Source organism: Euprymna scolopes, chromosome 38 (genome assembly GCF_053919585.1).
Source record: "Euprymna scolopes isolate OS-2025 chromosome 38, ASM5391958v1, whole genome shotgun sequence".
Taxonomy (NCBI): domain Eukaryota; kingdom Metazoa; phylum Mollusca; class Cephalopoda; order Sepiida; family Sepiolidae; genus Euprymna; species Euprymna scolopes.
The window spans coordinates 16734171-16753048 of NC_136519.1; the positions used below are offsets into that span (position 1 = coordinate 16734171).

At 33.7% G+C, this 18878-nt stretch overlaps 1 protein-coding gene across 1 annotated transcript in view; it reads left to right on the forward strand.

Annotated features, from left to right (window-relative positions):
- Positions 1–15521, forward strand: part of LOC145263078 (coiled-coil domain-containing protein 148-like) — a 415858-nt gene extending 400337 nt beyond the window's left edge. The window contains exon 13 of the mRNA XM_080119947.1: positions 15205–15521. Coding sequence (XP_079976073.1) covers positions 15205–15357 — 153 coding nt within the window. The 3' untranslated portion in view covers positions 15358–15521. The remainder of the gene's footprint in view (positions 1–15204) is intronic.
- Positions 15522–18878: the final 3357 nt, after the last annotated feature.

An 18878-nucleotide genomic window follows, 5' to 3' on the forward strand; every position in this document is an offset into this window, starting at 1 on the left:
ACATTGCACTGTAGAGAACCTACTGTTGATTTCATAAATTATTTTTATATAATAATTTGAATTTTAACTTAAACACAGAAATCAAGTATAGTGTTTCAGTTGTGCTCTAAACAGAAACACTCATTTCGAACGTGCCTCTGCTTTCCTATGAAAAGAATCGACTGTTGATTTTATACGCCGAGCTCTTCTAGTTGTGCGGCGATGAAACTTCTCAACTGCACTTGTAGTGTTAGGTTGTATAACGTTGTTAAATTTGGTCAAAATCGAACTGTTCCTTCTTTAATCGCATTTTTTTCAATTATCGCTTTTGAATACTTACCTGATGCATTCCGATAGTAAACCTACATAAGAAAACTCCCAGACATATAAAGTACATTTGTGTTAAATATATAAAATATCGGTTTGGAGGTCTATAAGTAACACACTCATACACAAACAATGTATATAAGTAGACACACACACACACACACACACACACACACACACACACACACACACACACACATATATATATATATGATGAAAATAATGGAAATAGTATTCTGACAAAATAGAGAAATAAAAAGGAACAAACCGTATTATGTGTTCATCAATGTTTCGTCTTTATTTCGAGACTCGAAATAAAGACGAAACGTTGATGAACACATAATACGGTTTGTTTCTTTTTATTTCTCTCTCTCTCTATCTCTCTCTCTCTCTCTCTCTCTATCTATCTATCTATCTATCTATCTATCTATATATATATATATATATATATATATAGTGCAATGTTGACTACAATATATTGTGGACTAAGTCATAGCATGAGGCACGTGAAGCTTCCTCCCGGTGCATCCACTAGAGCAGGTAATCTATCGATATATATATATATATATATATATATATATATATATATATATATATATATATATATATATATATATATATATAATATACAGACATACACAGGCGGCAAAATAAAGTCCACACTTGTAATTTTTTCAAAAACTGCAAATTTAAGCTAAATTTAATGTAACTGTTTGAACAAACTATACCTCATTTGATTGGCCCTTTATTCTTCTATAATTTTACCGGTTCATATTTGACTTTTAATTGAAATATTCTAGTGTTCACGTCAATTTAAAAAAAATAACTTCAAATGTATCAGGCAAAAAGAAAGTCCGCAGCAGCAAATTAAATTTGAAGTTTTTGAAAAAAGTGCGGACTTTCTTTTTGTCGGAACTGTATGTATGAATACAGAAATACATGCACATATATACATGAAAATTCAACCCCCATATATATATATATATATATATATATATATATATATATTGAGAGAATTAGACCTAGAGTCTAAAAGGCAGAGTTTATTTTACTGCATTAGTAAATGTAATAAAACTATTAAAAGAAAACAGTGCTCGTTGTGCTGTAGATATCTGAATGAACCATTCAGAGAAAACATTTAACAACATGCCAAAGAATAGATGGACTGAAATAATGACAAGCTTTAAAAGCGAGCGGAAAAAGGAATATCTGCCTTACTACAAAAAATTTATTTTGGTGTCTTTAACCCCCCCCCCATATTTTTGCTGATAAGGAGACTTTGTTTAATGAAAAATTTTTTATCAAATTATTGTTCAAGACACATTGTCTATTTCAATAAAAAACATCGTTTCCGAAACGATCGTACAATCTATTGATTTTGTATGTTTTCCTTTTGAAACTGATTTTTAATTCAAAATTATGAATCGTTTTACTCATAAATTATATATATATATATATATATATATATATATATATATATATATATATATATATATATATATATATATGTACAGGGTGCCCACAAAGTCACGCACCAATAATTTTTTAATTTTATAATTTTTTATTTCAGATCAGACATGCCATTGACTATTTTTTAAAAACTTTTTTAATTAACATAGGTGCGTGACTTTGTGTCCACCCTGTATATATATATATATATATATATATATATATATATATATATATATATATATATATATATATATATATATATATATATCGTCTCTTCGTGGTCTGCGAATGCAATGTTTTTTTTTCTTGGAAAGATGCCAATATAGAAATAAGAGTAGTTTATTCTGATAATTTTGCGAACTTTAAAAGATTCCCAATTGTTTTTATCAACTTTTTTCCTTAACTATATCCTTTTTATTCCAAGAAGAAGAAAACCCTCTCCATTTTTCCCCTCAAATAACATATAATTGTCTTTGATTTGCTTTTTGGTGAATTTTGACTGCTCAACAAAACATATTTAAGACATACTATATCAACATATGAATAAAATACTATAAGTGAAACATAGATACATCTTTTTGTTTTGGAATGATTACTACCGATATATATATATATATATATATATATATATATATATATATATATATATATATATATATATATATATATATATATATATACTAGCATTTATGCCCGGGTGTTTGGAGGTGTATACTGAGCAAAAAAAAAAGGTCAATTTTGTTAACTTTGACACCTATTATGACCCCTTAACATTTATTATGTTGGGTTCATATCAAGTTATTAATTTAGATCTATGTCCAAGGAACCTATATCTAAAATTTCAAGGGTTTAGACCGCAAATTGTCGGAGGATTTTGGTAGAGTGCTCAAAGATCAAATCGTTGAACTTTGACTCCTTAAAAGGTAAATTTCTGACCGAAAACACATCACATAGATTTTCCCAAACTCAGTACCCTGTATATCAAATTTCGAGTCTGTAGACTAAAAATTCACATAATTATTGCGTAGGGAAATGTACACAAACACAGAGAGAGAGAGAGAGAGAGACACACACACACACACACAGACACGCAGACACGTTCACTTTTATATATATACTAGCATTTCAGCCCGGCGTTGCCCGGGTATTTGGAGCTGTATATTGAGCACAAAAAAAAAAAGCTGTCAATTTTTTAAAACTTTACCCCTATTATGACCTCTTAAAATTTATGATTTTGGGCACAGATCGAGTTATTAAGTTAAATCCTTGTCCAAGGAACCTATATTTAAAATTCCAAGTGTTTAGAACGGAAATTGTCGGAGGAGTTTGGTAGAGTTCTCAAAGGTCAAATCGTTGAACTTGGACCCCTTAATCGACAAATTTCTGGTCAAAAACGGATCACAACGATTTTCCCAAATTTCAGTACCCTGTATGTCAAATTTCGAGCCTGTAGACTAAAAATTGACAGAGTTATTGCGTAGGAAAATGTACACACACAGACACACAAACACACGCACAAACAGACACTTTCACTTTTATAGATATATTAACATGGGTGCCCGGCATTGCCCGGGTATTTGGAGATGTATGTTGAGCAAAAAAAAAAAAGTGGTCAATTTTTTAAAAACTTTGACCCCCTATTATGGCGGTTAAAATTTATTGTTTTGGCCTCAAATAAAGTGATTAAGTTAGATCCATGTCCAATGAACCTATATCTAAAATTTCAAGTGTGTAGACCGAAAATTGTCGATGGCGTTTGGTAGAGTTCTCAAAGGTAAAATCGCCAAATTTCTGGCCGAACACCGATCACATCGATTTTCCCAAATCTCAGTACCCTATATGTCAAATTTCGAGTCTGTAGACTTAAAATTGACAGAGGTATTGCGTAGGGAAATGTACACACAGAGACACATAGATACACAGATACACACACACAGTCAGACAAACACTTTCACTTATATATATATATATATATATATATATATATATATATATATATATATATATATATACGTAGGTGGAAAAATATTCAAAAGATTAGAATCATTGAATACCAACAAATGTCGTTGATAGTGCTCAATAAAAGAGAGCAATTTTTATATTTTTTTATTTGTTTTATGTAAATACAATCATATTTTACTATGATATGAAGACCGTTTCGTTCATTATGAATCTCATCAGGCAGAAAAGCATTTAAAAATTAAAAATAATTAAGAACTTTTCTGCACCTCGCAGCAAGATATAACTATATTTACATAACGAACATTTAAAATTATATATATCCTTAATATAAAGCTGAACGCGCGCGCGTGTGTTCACGAATGGGGTTCTATATGGTTGACTATTTTAAAAAACTGATTACATATAATGATAGACAATATATCGAGGATCAGTAAAGCGTATGTTTGATCGGGCAGAACGGTGATTCATAAAAATTGTGGGGTCTGCGCTCACGCCTAGCCCACAAAGTATGGAAATAAAAAATGAAAAAAAAAACGTTTACAAATGTTTTTGATATAGATGTACATAAGAATACTTTGATAAGTATGTTTCAACTTAAATAGGAATGGTATAATAAAATTGTAGGGTCTGCATTCGCGCCTGTACTCCATGAAAATATGGCACAAACTTTAAGAAAGACTTTTCATATCTATTTGCGTACGTATACTTTGATAATTATGTTTCAGTTTGAAGAAATATGGTATAATAAAATTAATGGGTGTTCTTTCGCGCTAGACCTTCCTAGAATGTAAATATGTCACAAAGTTTAACAAGGTTTTTTAAAAGGGGTAAGGGGCCACAATAACACATTAACGTTAATCTTAATTCACGTTAGCTTTTATTTATTTTTTGGAGTTGAATCATATTGTGTCGAATAAATTCACTTCATAAATTCACGTTCTTATTAAAGTGAAAGCCAAAAAAAAAAAGTCGCATAACTTTGTTTTTTCCTTCTCCACTTGCACGTGGCACTCTTTCGAAAATAGATAAATAGATAAATAATAAAAATAAGAACGTTACTTGTTATCGTATCAAAAGAAGGAAAAATTCCTGCTCACGTGATTACGTGTCTTTTAAAAACATTTACATAACCTTTTTATTTTTATTTATATATCTGTTTAAGCTTTTTTTTGTCAGTGTACAAGAAGGAATTCAGTTGATTACAACCCTTTCTGCGTGTTCTTTACATTACAATAGTACAACCCTGAATCCGACGGCGCAATACTACACCGTTCAATACTGTAAAACTGTAACGAAGCTGTTCTGCTTGAAAAGGGCTCAATTTTCTTCTTATTCATATTTATATAGATTCTTTGCTTTAAAAAACTACAGTAATTACGTGTTTACTTTTTTAATATACCATTTTGCTGTTTCGGATTATTTTACTAAAATAAGTAAAGCTTCATTATTTTTCAAAACTGTTTTTGTTTCTTTATTATTTAGTAAGAGTATTTAGCAGAAAAGCCAACAAACGACTACTCGAAAAAATAAATATACAAGAAATAAATGTTACCATAGCCAATAAAAGTTCAGTTCATGTTCTTTTTTTGTTTTGAAATAGTTTTTAATGCTCTTTACTTGAAATAATTTCAGCAAACCGAAATTAAAACGAAATTTGAGGCGATAACTACTTAAGTGAATTTTTATGTAAACTACACATGTCATAATCGAATATTCCTCAAGCACAAAATTATGCATTAAAATAAGTTTATAAATATTCCTTACGTTGACGGAACTTTCTTAAATTGTTAACACAGAGTGCTCAGGTGCCTCTCCTTCAAATTGAAAACGGGGCTCTCCATTTCAAAGTCGCTACCATTTTAATTTTTTTTAAACCGTTTCGTGAATTAAAAATTTTTTTTTTTACAAACTACTTAAAAATACAAACCAATGAACTTTTCTACCATAAAACCACTCTAAAAAGACAGATGATGAGGGGAGGTTCTGTCATGATTTTGCCATTGCCTATGACCTCACCCAGATTGTCCACGAACCCACCCGAGTGCCCGATACTTCCGGTTAGTATGCTAGCCTTCTAGACCATTTTCTCACAACGTCCCCTGAACTATGTTCAAGTTCCGTTCTGTCTCCTCTGGGATCTTCCGACCAGGCAGTTATATCAGTTAAGATAAAAACGAAACGCAATAAGCCTGGAGATGTACCTCTCCACCGTACTGTATATCGATACTCTACCGCTGACTGGGATAGCTTCCGTACACTTATATCCGATCTAGCACTGCATTCGATGTTTAAAAAAGATGTGTCCTCCATAGTATCAGACCTGACAGAAAACCTAACAAAAACCTAACAGCCAGCTATGGTTCTCCCCAGAATGTGCTGTTGCCATCGCGCACAGAAATCACTTTTTCCATAGCTACCAACGTAATAGATGCACTGAGTCTAAAGCTGCCTTCAGGACTGCCAACAACCACTGCAAAAGAGTAATAAAAAATGCAAGAGAGCTATAGACAAGGCCAAACTATTTGCTAAGAACTTTGCAGCTAATTCTACCCTATGCGACGAAGGCCATCAATTCTCCATATTTCCTCCTATAACGGACAACACGCTCTGCAACATACAAATATCTGTGCGTGAGGTCGCCCAGCTAATCAAGAACCTTGATTCCAGTAAAGCAACTGGCCCTGACAGCATTCCAATCATTGTGTTAAAAAAGCTTCAACTAGAACTTGCCCCCATACTTACAAAACTCTTTAAGCGTTGTCTTAAAGAGAAGTGCTTCCCAACACTCTGGAAAACCTCATCAGTATGCCCTGTATTTAAGAACTCAGGTGATAAGTCCTCTCCCTGTCAGTACAGACCAATAAGTCTCCTGTGTGTCATGAGCAAGTTGCTGGAATCCATATTAAATAGAGTAGCCAACCACCTCAGCAGAAATAACACGCAATATGGTTTCCATTCTGCCAGGTCTACAGCAGATGTGCTAACTGTTATAACTCATAGGATTAGCGAATCTCTTGACAAAGGGTTCCTCTCGAGGGCAATTGCTCTTGACATATCAAAGGCCTTCGATAAGGTATGGCATAAAGCCCTACTTCACAAGATGCCCAACTACGGTATAACTGGAAATGTTTTCTCGATCATAAAATCATTTCTCTCCGATAGGCTCATAAGAGTAGTAGTTGATGGGCAGAAATCAGAGGCCATCAATATTAATGCTGGAGTCCCTGAGGGGTCCATCATAGGCCCAACTCTCATCCTGATCTACATCAATGATCTTCCAAAACACATACTTAAATCATTCGCTGACATCTTTGCTGATGATACGACCATTTACGGCAACACATTAAAGGCCGTAAATGACAAAGTTCTCTCAGATTCTCTCTCCTCTGATCTGGAGCGCATGGTACAGTGGGGAAGGAGGTGGCTGGTTACATTTAATGCATCTTAAACCAAGCTCCTATCTTTACATCATCAATTGATATGGGTGGCTCTCGTCTAGAGGGAGCTCCATGTTTTAATAAGCTTCTGGGCTTGACCTTTCCTCCTGACCTGAAATGGAATACGTACATCAAGTCAGTTGCCAAGATCGCTGGAAAAATGGTAGGATTTTTCCACCGCCCCAGAAGATATCTCACCCCTGATGCGATTCTCTATCTATATAAAAGCCAAATACGTCCAAGGATGGAGTACTGCTGCCACATCTGGACAGGAGCTGCTAAAAACAGCCTATCCTGCCTTGACAGAGTACAAAATAGGCTTCATGGCTTAGTGGGTGATGCCCTTTTCTCTTCTCTGCAACCTCTCTCCCACAGGAGAGACGTTGCGAGCCTGTCCTTGTTTTATCGTTATTACCATGGCAGGTGCTCGTCTGAACTCCAATCTCTGGTCCCACACGCCAATCTTTCACAAAAAACACCCGTCTAGCTGAAACCACTGTCAAAAATATTCCCCACTCCTTATCTGTGCCAAAATCAAAACGTAGATTCCATGAACAAAGCTTCTTTCTTAGAAGTGCACGCCTGTGGAACTCTGTTCCGGTTACCTGTTTCCCACCTGACTACAACCTGGATGTTTTCGAGTCCAATGTGAACAAATTCCTGATGAACCGCCTCCTTAAGTAAAACACTTTATCAGATCTCCTAGACTAACGTACTGTACACGCAATAACCCTTATCCCCCGAGTGGCTTCTGGACTTTGATAAGTGGTGACTACCTTGTAAAAAAAAGTAACTTTTATTGACTATGGTAACATTTATTTCTTGTATATTTATATTATTATATATATAAGATTTTCTCTTTGTAAGGAAACATTTTGTTGGTCACTCTTGGTTACGAATGGAAACAAAGTTGATATAAAAACATATATTTTCGCGAAATTATCTTTACTTTCATCATATTTTGCTTAGGGTAAAAATTGTGAGCATCAAAAACCTATCTCTTTACATCCCCTCTTTTTCATAACCTATCATACTTTCATCAATCACAGTCCATTTTCTGTAGGCTGTTTTTGAACCCAGTCAACGACGGGAACTTCTGCTAGTATATATATATATATATATATATATATATATATATATATATATATATATATATATATATATATATATATATATACAATTAAATTTATCATTCGACAGAATACTCTGGAAAACAATTTTCAAAGTCCTTATTCCGTGGAGTTTCAAAGATTGCTATTCGTGCTATTCCTCTCATCAGAGGACAGAAAGAAATTAGCAAATTATAATTGTAGCTGAACTAGAATTCGCTGCTTGAGGCATTAGTCGAAACTACAATTAATAATAGTCATAAATTGCGAAATGTTCATGTCCGTTAAAAAACGCGTGAAGAAATGTGAAAAAAAAAATGTATTAAATGTAGAAAAGAATAAAAACAAACCGAGATGAACGTTCTAGCGTACTTAAAGATTCTTTCAATTCTAATCGGAAAAGTGAAAGAAAATTCCTTAAAATAATTAAATTGAAGTTTACCTTGGCTTGTATCAGGTAAACAATTCATTCTCTTTGCCTTTATATATATATATATATATATATATATATATATATATATATATATATATATATATATAAAGCTGAATGTGTGTGTGTGTGTGTGTGTGTGTGGTCACGAATAGGCTCATATATGGTTGACTATTTAAAAAAAAACTGATTACATATAATGATAGAAGATGTATCGAGACACAGGAATGGGTATGTTTGATCTGGCATAATGATGATTCATTAAAATTGTGCGGTCTGCATACGCGCCTGGTCCACAAAGTATGGAAATAAAAAATTTAAAAATTAAAAAAAAAAAAAAAGTTTACAAGTGTTTTTGATATAGATGTACATAAGAATACTTTGATAAGTATATTTTAACTTAAATCGGGATGGTATGATACAATTGTGGGGTCTGCGTTCGCGCATGGCCTTCATAGAATGGAAATAGGCACAAACTTTAATAAAGACTTTTCATATCTATCTGCGTAAGTATACTTTGATAATTATGTTTCAGTTTGAAGAAATATGCTATAATAAAATTATGGGGTGTTCGTTCGTACCTGACCTCCATAGAATGGAAATATGTCACAAAGTTTAACAAGGTTTTTTAATATAGATCCACAGAATATTGTGAGAAGTGTTTCAGTGTGAACAGGTATGGTACAATAAATTATGGGGCTTATCTATTTTATTTTTACTTTCATCATATTTTGCTTTGGTTTGATACCCCCAAATTCGAATCTATCTCTTTACAACCCTTCCTTTTCATAACCTATCATACTTACATATACCAGAGTCCATTTTTTGTAGGCTATTTTTGAACCCATTCAACGACGGGTACTTTTGCTAGTATATATATATATATATATATATATATATATATATATATATATATATATATATATATATATATACTAGCACTTCAGCCCGGCGTTGCCCGGGTGTTTGGAGGTGTATGTTGAACAAAAAAAAAGCAGTCAATTTTTTTTTAATTTGAACCCCTATTATGACCTCTTAAAATTTATTGTTTTGGGCTCAAATCAAGTTATTAAGTTAGATCCATGTCCAAAAAACCTATATCTAAAATTTCAAGTTTTTAGACCCAAAATTGTTTGAGGAGTTTGGTAGAGTTCTCAAAGGTCAAATCGTTGAACTTTAACCCCTTAACAGGCGAATTTCTGGCCGACAACGGATTAAAAAGATTCTCCCAAATCTCAGTACCCGGTATATTAAATTTCGAGACTGTAGACTAAAAATTGACAGAGTTATTGCATTGGAAAAATGTACACAGACACACACACACACACACACACACACACAGACACGTTCACTTTTATAGATTAAACAAAAATATATACGTATAGATAAATATATATGGACACAATTTTGTGTTTACTGCACACGTTTTACCAAAATATTATGCAAGCATAAATTATGTAGAATATCTGCATCAAGTAATAGTTAACTAAAGATAATCATCCCATAAGAAAACCGAAAAAAACTGATAGGGAATTAATTAAAATGAATTTGTAAAAGAATATGCAAATTAGCTAGATCTTTTGCTAGTGAATGCAATTCTACGATCCATATATAAGAACATTGTATTTTCTTTTTAAGTAAATAGGAAAGAGGAGTTTTAATATGAATATCAATACACACAAAAGGAAAACTATATATATATATTATAAGGTAAAATTAAAAGCCAAGAACAATGCGAGATTTTTTTTTATATAGAGTAAAATTAAATGCAAACAAAAGAAATATAAGAAATAAAGTTCTTTTTTTGTTGTTTGTTTTTTCTTTTTCACACAAATTTTAACTCTAAACAACAGTAATTATTTTTTCTGTTGTATTCAATAGTGATATAAATCTCAATATATTTCAGACTTATTAGTCCATTTTCAAGAGAAGACAGCTGTCTTCTCTTGAAAATGGACTAATAAGTCTGAAATATATTGAGATTTATATCACTATTGAATACAACAGAAAAAAAAATTACTGTTGTTTAGAGTTAAAATTTGTGTGAAAAAGAAAAAACAAACAACAAAAAAAGAACTTTATTTCTTATATTTCTTTTGTTTGCATTTAATTTTACTCTATATAAAAAAAAATCTCGCATTGTTCTTGGCTTTTAATTTTACCTTATAATTTTCTTCAACAATGCTTCAAGCAAACTACAACCTACTTATATATATATATATATATATATATATATATATATATATATATATATATATATATATATATATATATATAATGTTTAAACAAAATGGAAAATAAACAAATTCGCGTTAAGGACAAATAATTTTTTTATATTTGACCTCGTTTTTTTTTTTGCGATTCCCCTTTATGCATTTATCTTTTTTTTTTTTTTTTAAATTTTTTTTTTTAACTCTTTTTGTTTTCAAAATGATTTTACACGCATAAAAGCCAACAGAATAAAATGCATTTCCTTTTTAATAACAAGAACGAAAACATGCGTTCCCGAGGTCAAACGATTCCATTCTTTTGTTTTAGATTTGTGATTTAAAAAAAAAAAAGGAAAACAAAATTATAATTTCATTTGAAATATTTTCATGTACTTTCTGCACCAGGGTTTTCTTTCGTTGTGATTTTCAACTAAAAAAAATCTTTGCCCAAACCCAAAGCCAGCTATTTGAATTACTTCAAAAATTAAAAAAAATATATATATATATATAACATGTTACCGCGTAACAACAGCAGGTTGTTCAATTTTTCACTTGAATGAAGATTTCAGGTCCACTGGGACCTGACGATCAATAGAGTTATTGATTATTTTCAAAGTCTGGTTGTTTCGTGAAATTAACAATACAGATAACTCAAGCTAATTAAAAGTTTTTATTTTTTTTTTCATGAAAACGCTGTTATAACAGATCTTCCCCAGCGACGGTCAAATTCTTTAAAATATTATGGGTGTGTCGTTGCAAAAGCATCGTAATTGAGTTTATATTATTGACTAAGTACACATACATACGACGTCTATTAGGTCCGGGGGGGGGAACAATTCTTTGGTCACGTGTTCTCCTTTCTCCGCTTTAATTCAAGTATTATAAAGTGTATGCAAGATATAGAAAGTGGGAAATATTTTTAAATATTTAAAAACAATGGTACGAACTATCCCAATAAGATGATCCGATTTTATACAAGTGGAAATCAAAATAGCATTACCCGAACCACCGCTTGTAATAGTAGTGGTAATAATCTTTTTGTCCGTTTACGTGTTTGTCTGTTTGTCTGTCCGCCCGTTCCACTTTTGGTCGGAAACTATTGCACCGATTTGGCTGAAATTTTGTATGGTTCTTTGGTGATGATAAGGTGATGCGAACTGGGTATTATGGTATCCTTTCAATGCACAATAAAAGATTAATATGGATAAACCGGGACCAGTATATAAAGCAAAATTAAGCACTAATTTAACCATACGTACCTATCAATTTGACAGAAAGCAGTGATTCTAAACCAGCAGTCTGTAACTTTTGCCCGTTTCTAACAGGCTAAAAAGTCTAGGATATATATGTAGTCATCGACATACAGTCCTGTTTCGTTGTATCACAACTCATCAGTGCCGCTAGACTAGCATCTCTCCCAAGCCAAGGATTGAACCTAGATATATATATCGACTGACCTAAATTTCAAATATTAAGTCTGGAAGCTTCATTTCTCGCTTAACCAACGACGGAAGGTAGCCCGTTGTTTTGTCTATTTCTCTATTTTATTCAACTGAAGATAAACCTTGCAATTTTTGGATTACTATACTGATTGAAAGAACAATGTTTATAAATGTGCGGACGATTTGCACAAAGTTTGTCCAAAGAGTGCTCAGAGAAGATCAGAAAAAAAAAACGTTCTCATGAGATCGTTGTCAGAGACTATTTGACCAATAGGGGCATCAAGACAGTTCCTCGCCCTCCCCATAGTCCAGACCTTGCTCCCTATGACTTCTGGTTGTTCTCTAAGCTCAAGGAAAACCTTAGAGGCTATCGTTATGAGATAACTGAGGAGATGAAAGAGACTGTGAGACACGCACACACGAGGACTTCCATGGGACCTCCCAGAAGTTGTTGGAACAATACAACAAGCGCATTGCAACCGGAGGAGATTACTTCGAAATGGATTAGAGTTTCATTGGTGTCCTATCAATAAAAGTGCCCGATACGAAAATAGTCCGGAAACTTAATGAAAGCACTACTTATATTGAAAAATAATGTAGTATTTAACTTTAACTGATAAATAAACTATAGAGTCTTTGTTTTATTGCTTATTTCCTTTTCTTTCTTAGAATTTTTGTCGGATTTTTCTGCAACACTCTGTACATGCATTTACTGTTTAGCACGAAACATGTTTAATGGCGTCTATAGAAACTGTCGCATTTTATCTCTATTGCCACATGCACTGACTTTTATTTGAATCAATTCACTTCCTGTCCGGAAATGAAGAACAATCAAATGGTCATTTCTCTGCGGTTGCGCAGAGGGGAGCCCAGACGAGAAATTGACTTCCTGTCAATATCGCAAAACAAAAGACGTGGCAAATTGGAAATTTCCCCGCGTTCAACTGTCGCATTGTTTCGATTTCTAAGCACTTAAAAAATAGTTACGATCAAGTCAGCACGAAGAAATCATGCAGGAGATGTAGTCGCCTGCAATCACGGTTACTTGTATTTTGTACATGGAAATTGCTCCAGACAAAACATAAAGCCACTTGATATAAGGAGCTAAAAAAAAAAACACTTCATGGCCAAAATCTAGCCAACAATAGGTATTAGATTGACAGAATCTGACCCCAAAACAACAATTTTTCGATCACCGAAACCTGGTGGATCTCATGCCAAAGTTAATGAATGTCAGATTTGAATGGCATTTTTGTTTATTTTTTTATTAACGAGTTACCATTTATTAAGGCTCAAAGTCCACTCAAGGATAGGGGTGAATGACTTTGTTAAGTGGCCGGTGAGACACCACTGTGATTGTTGGTAACAATAGTTAAATCTGGGCAAAATTTGATATTGAAGAGGTCGCCTCAACAAGAATTTGTTGTTAACTTGATAATGACTGCTGTAGAAAGCGAGGAAGCAGCACCGCGCTATTGTGTTCCACCGGCGAGTAGTTCTAGGAAATAAACTTCGTTCATTGAAACTTTGTTTATTTTTAAGCACACAGAGAAAAATGGAGAAATTATTGACCGTTGTTTTAAATAGACGTGTTCATATGAATTATTTATACAGGAATAGAAAGATAGTTTGAAATTCAATCGACCTTCGACCATGAAAATAACGATAGAGCAGAGAAAGACTAACAATATCTATTCTGTGAGACATTAGTTGTGGAGAAGAGAACTTGCTGTCCCACTAGATTTTGAAGTCGACTTTGAATTCAGTCATTGAATGATACGGTGTCTAAAATGTATACTAGTGATTCCGTTCACATTGTTTTCGAGTTGGAATTCTGTCAATGTTTTGAAAGAAAAATCATTAAAAAAAAACTCATATCGTGCTAGACGGTTACTCCTACCTGAGAGTATCCTGTGCCTCTACACGAGCCGCATTCGTTCATGCATGGAGTATTGTTGTCACGTCTGGGCTGGTTCATCAACACTAATCTCTCCCTCTTGGATAGGGTCCAAAAAGAAGTCTTCAATCTAATAGATCCCACTTTGTCAACTAAACCTCGATCCCTGTCCCATCGCCGCAATGTTGCATTTCTGCGCCTGTTTTGTAAATATTTTAATGGAATGTGCTCTGATGAACTCGTTGCACTTGTGCCTCCATCGACGTATCCCCGACAAACTTGTTTGGCAACAAAATCTCACTCCTTCACTCATAGTTTCTTCCCTCTAGCAGCTAGACTTTGGAATTCCCTTCCTGTTGCCTGCTTCACTGGCTTTACTGATATGTAGAAGTTTAAATGTAACTGAGAATTGCGGGCGACCGAAAAATACAATTGCGAATTACTTACGGCTTCTATCCGCCATAGCTGATGGAACGAAAGCTTGCTACACCCTTGAAATAAATAAAGGGTCCGTTCGAAATTCCGTCCAAATCTGCGAGCTCAACAGAAACATTCCAGAGTTCGACAAGATACACTTGAAGAAGGTCGGAGGTTACATCGATTGAAACGTTGTGAATATGACACTCAAGAAGAGAAAAGTAGTCAGAAAAATCCAAATAATACAAATAACCAATCCTCATCTCAAAAATTCAGAAACGTTATAGGGTTTTATGTATTCGTTCGCCATAGTACTAAATTATTCGACCATAGGGAGCATGTTTCTATGGAAAGAATCCCTAACCCTAACCCTAACCATTCATAGTGTTTAACTTTCTTTCCTTAATTTATTTTTTTAACAGTTTTTTTTTAATTACCAGTAAAAATTCATCAACGCTTTTAAACCAATCGATTCTAAATTTTCTGAGCACTTTTTTCCGTTTCTGATTTTTATTTTTATTTCTTTCTTCCTTTTCATTTAGGTGACCTCTGATCCGCGTTTTCGACTGGAAGAGAAATTGCGTGAGGCGGCCCTTTTATCATCGGACTACGCCCGGGTTGCAATGAATCAGCTGAAGCCTCTCCACCCTCCCCGGCCTGATCTCCATTCAACCGTTTTCAAAATGGACGACTGAGAGCATTTTCATTTCGGGAAAGCGCACTGACCCCTATATCGACGCTGACGACGGCGAGGTCGGTGCACCGCAATAAAGAAAACGGGCTATTTGTCAAAGACTGCCCTCCCCGCGCACAAATACGATATAAACTAAAAGCGAATAAAAATATTGATTAATATTAAGCTCTCTTGTAACCTTTTCATTTATCATCATTTAAACCGTAACAGAAGGAGCAATCGATAGCATCCCTCCGGGCAACATGATTCGCGGCTCCATCTTGTTATGGCCATTCATTAGGTCATGTCATTTAACGCTGACAAAGTACGAGGGATAACCACAGAAGAAAAGAAAGAGATGATGAGCAACAATCACCAGGGGGCATGATGCTGAACTGGAATCAAATATGTGACGTAATAACAAGTGTCTTTCTTGAGATCATGTTGCTTGATGCTGAGAAACTAAAGGAGATAATCGATGAAGAATTTGACAGAAAGTTAAATTCATATTATGTACATTATTCGCAACGTCTGCAAGAACCCGAAGCGTAACATGTTGATCACCACTCCTACAGTGCTCTATTTGTTTATTTACAAAGAACTTTGCATTACGCTAAACCAGTAGCAAACGATTTTAATTACCAATGGTGCTCGACCCGAGAAACGGAGGCTTAAGGAATTGAAGTGTGACTTGACATGATTAAAATCCGAAAATTTGAAGAGAGACTGTAAGTACCTTTTTATTTTTCTATTACGCCATATTGAATTTTTTTTTAAATTTAATATGGCGTAATGGAAAAATAAAAAGGTATTTACAGTCTCTCTTCAAATTTTCGGATTTTAATCATGTCAAATCACACTTCAATTCCTTTTGACGGATTGATTGTTGCTATTTCTTCTGATGAGTTAAGGGCATAACAGATACTGTCAAGAATTGTATAAGTCAACTGAATTAAATGAATAAATTATAAGATGGTCAACATCATGAATTTTGGAATATAACTTTTTGTCATTTATTCTCTATATTGCTCTGTAATCATAATGAGCTCTTAAATAAGGATTGATATATATTATAAGAAAAAATATATATATAACATATCCACTATCTAACTTGACCTATAACAGGATGATTATATGTTGACGAGGAGACTATTAGTAAAGTTTTCATAAACATATGACCCCACAATAGTTTGTTGAATGTATCAAACACGTTTACAGTAATGATTATGCCAGAAATTTTGTTTGCCTCCAATTTATAATATATGAGCCCTGCCAACCTGCAACATTCACTCCAAGCAGGTTGAACTGGTTTCCTCCGAAGGAAGAAGTGTTAAGGGAATAACAAATTCACAAGCGGTCTCCAATCGCATGTATATCCCGAATAAGGGAGATTATTGCGTTAGATTTTTTGCATTTATTGCAAGGAGGTATAAATGCCCTCCTACATTCAGCGCCTGGTATTCATCAAACAATTGTTTTATCATGGATTTTAAATTATTGTATTATATAATTTTTTTAAAAAATCATACTTCATAAATGTAATTTACAATCTATTTCAATTTTAAAACCATAGGGAGAAATACAATAGCATTGAGGTTAATATAATAGGAAAATCCATTTGGCTAGATAAGTATTCCCCCCACCACCAAACCTTGAAAGAGTGAACATTTTAAATGCATTTCGATATAATTAAATGGAATTTTAAATGTTAATTGATATTGAGATTAATTTAAAATGTTAAATTTAGAAAATATTTTTTTAAAATTAATCTTGGTTTTAACATTAAATGTGCTTATAAAAAATAATTGAAATTAGATTTTAAATTTAATCAAATCACTGTGACTCGTCTTCCGTGGCGAGGTCAAACAACTGACCCCTGGTCCTCTTCAGACTTTGGCTCGTGATGTCTAGATCTTATCATATTAAATCCTGAACGCTTCGGTGTAGAATTCTCGTGAAGCGGAAAAACAAAATCTGCATTCCCCAGTAAGAAAATAAACCCGACAATTTTATTCTATTCTACTAAAAATTAATTTCACAACATTACAATCTTTTTACAGAAATATACGCGTTCTTAGCACATTTTTAAATTCAGTTCTTAGCACGTTTTTAAAGTCAGTTCATAGTACGTTTTTTTAAGTCTCAAATCTCTTTCTTCATAGATGGAACTCAGGAGGAATGGAAAGGAGGTCAGGCGTTGGGAGCTGGTTATTATCTCGAGATTCCACGCAAATCTCTGTCTCCAACCTGAAGTTTTGTTAGAAAACTTGGGTGCATGGTTTATATAATAAGATAAGGTATGGGGTAGATGATCTCCCCTACCAATCAGAGCACGCTACATGTCTGGTGATTCCCAGATCTTAATTGCTTGTGTGCAGTTCAGCCATAGTCTAGTGTTTTGAAATCTGAGACCAAAACCGAGATCTGTTCCTCTGACCTTAGAAGTTAATCCTTGTCATTAAGAATGCTATAATATGAAGGTGTTCTCGAGGCCAACAAGTACAATCTCGTTTCTACATTTCCGGCCACTTCATTCTCAATCAACAAAACACATGTCTGGTTTTCTTTTAACAATAAAAATATATCCGATTTTGACAATAAAACAAAATATATATATCTATATATTCTAAATCAAGTCTTTTTCATATCCACTGTCGTCCGGGATTAATTAAACAATTTTAGCATATTTACCCGGTCATTCTTAGGTCACAGGGGGGTTTAACCTCCACAATGGGAGCAAATCGCTCCCTCGAGTCGATCACGTTACATCACCACCCCCGATAATTAAGGGTTTCCTTTTCACGGTTATGAAAGAGATGAGTATTGGCTGAAGAGAGCTTGATATGGATATCTAAAACCGGCTCTAATTATCGGGGTTGAAACCGACGGTACCAATGACTTATCTCATCTAAGGCATTCTGTAAACAAAATATGAATAATACACTCTTATTTTCGGATTTTCCTAAATAACTGAGAACTATGCTGAATGTCTTTTTACAAAAAAATCTAGTTATACATATATATATATATATATATATATATATATATATAGAGAGAGAGAGAGAGAGAGAGTGAGAGAGAGGGAGAGGAGGGAGAGAGAGAGAGGAGAGAGGGTAAGTAGTAGAGAGAGAAAGAGATCAATAAAGGAAGATACTGACAATATAAAACTATATACTGATATATATATATATACATACACACGAGAGGCGTGCAATAAGTAATGCCCCTAACACACTTCCAATTGTCTGATCTAGCTGAAATTTTGCATGTGCAATGAGCTATATCTCTACGAGTTATGTGGCAAATTACAGTTCTGAACTAACTGTGGTTTCTGTTTTGCAGGTGTTTGAACTGAGTCAGGTGTGAAATGGAGCCTGTTGAATGTCGAGCAGTGATCCGTTTTTTGTATTTGAAAGGACTTACACCACAGGGGACTTTTGATAAAATGAAAGAAACTTATGGTATTAATGCAGCATCCTATGATCTTGTAAAACGCTGGCATCGTGAATTCAAACATGGCCGGAAGTCTGTGGAAATAGCTCC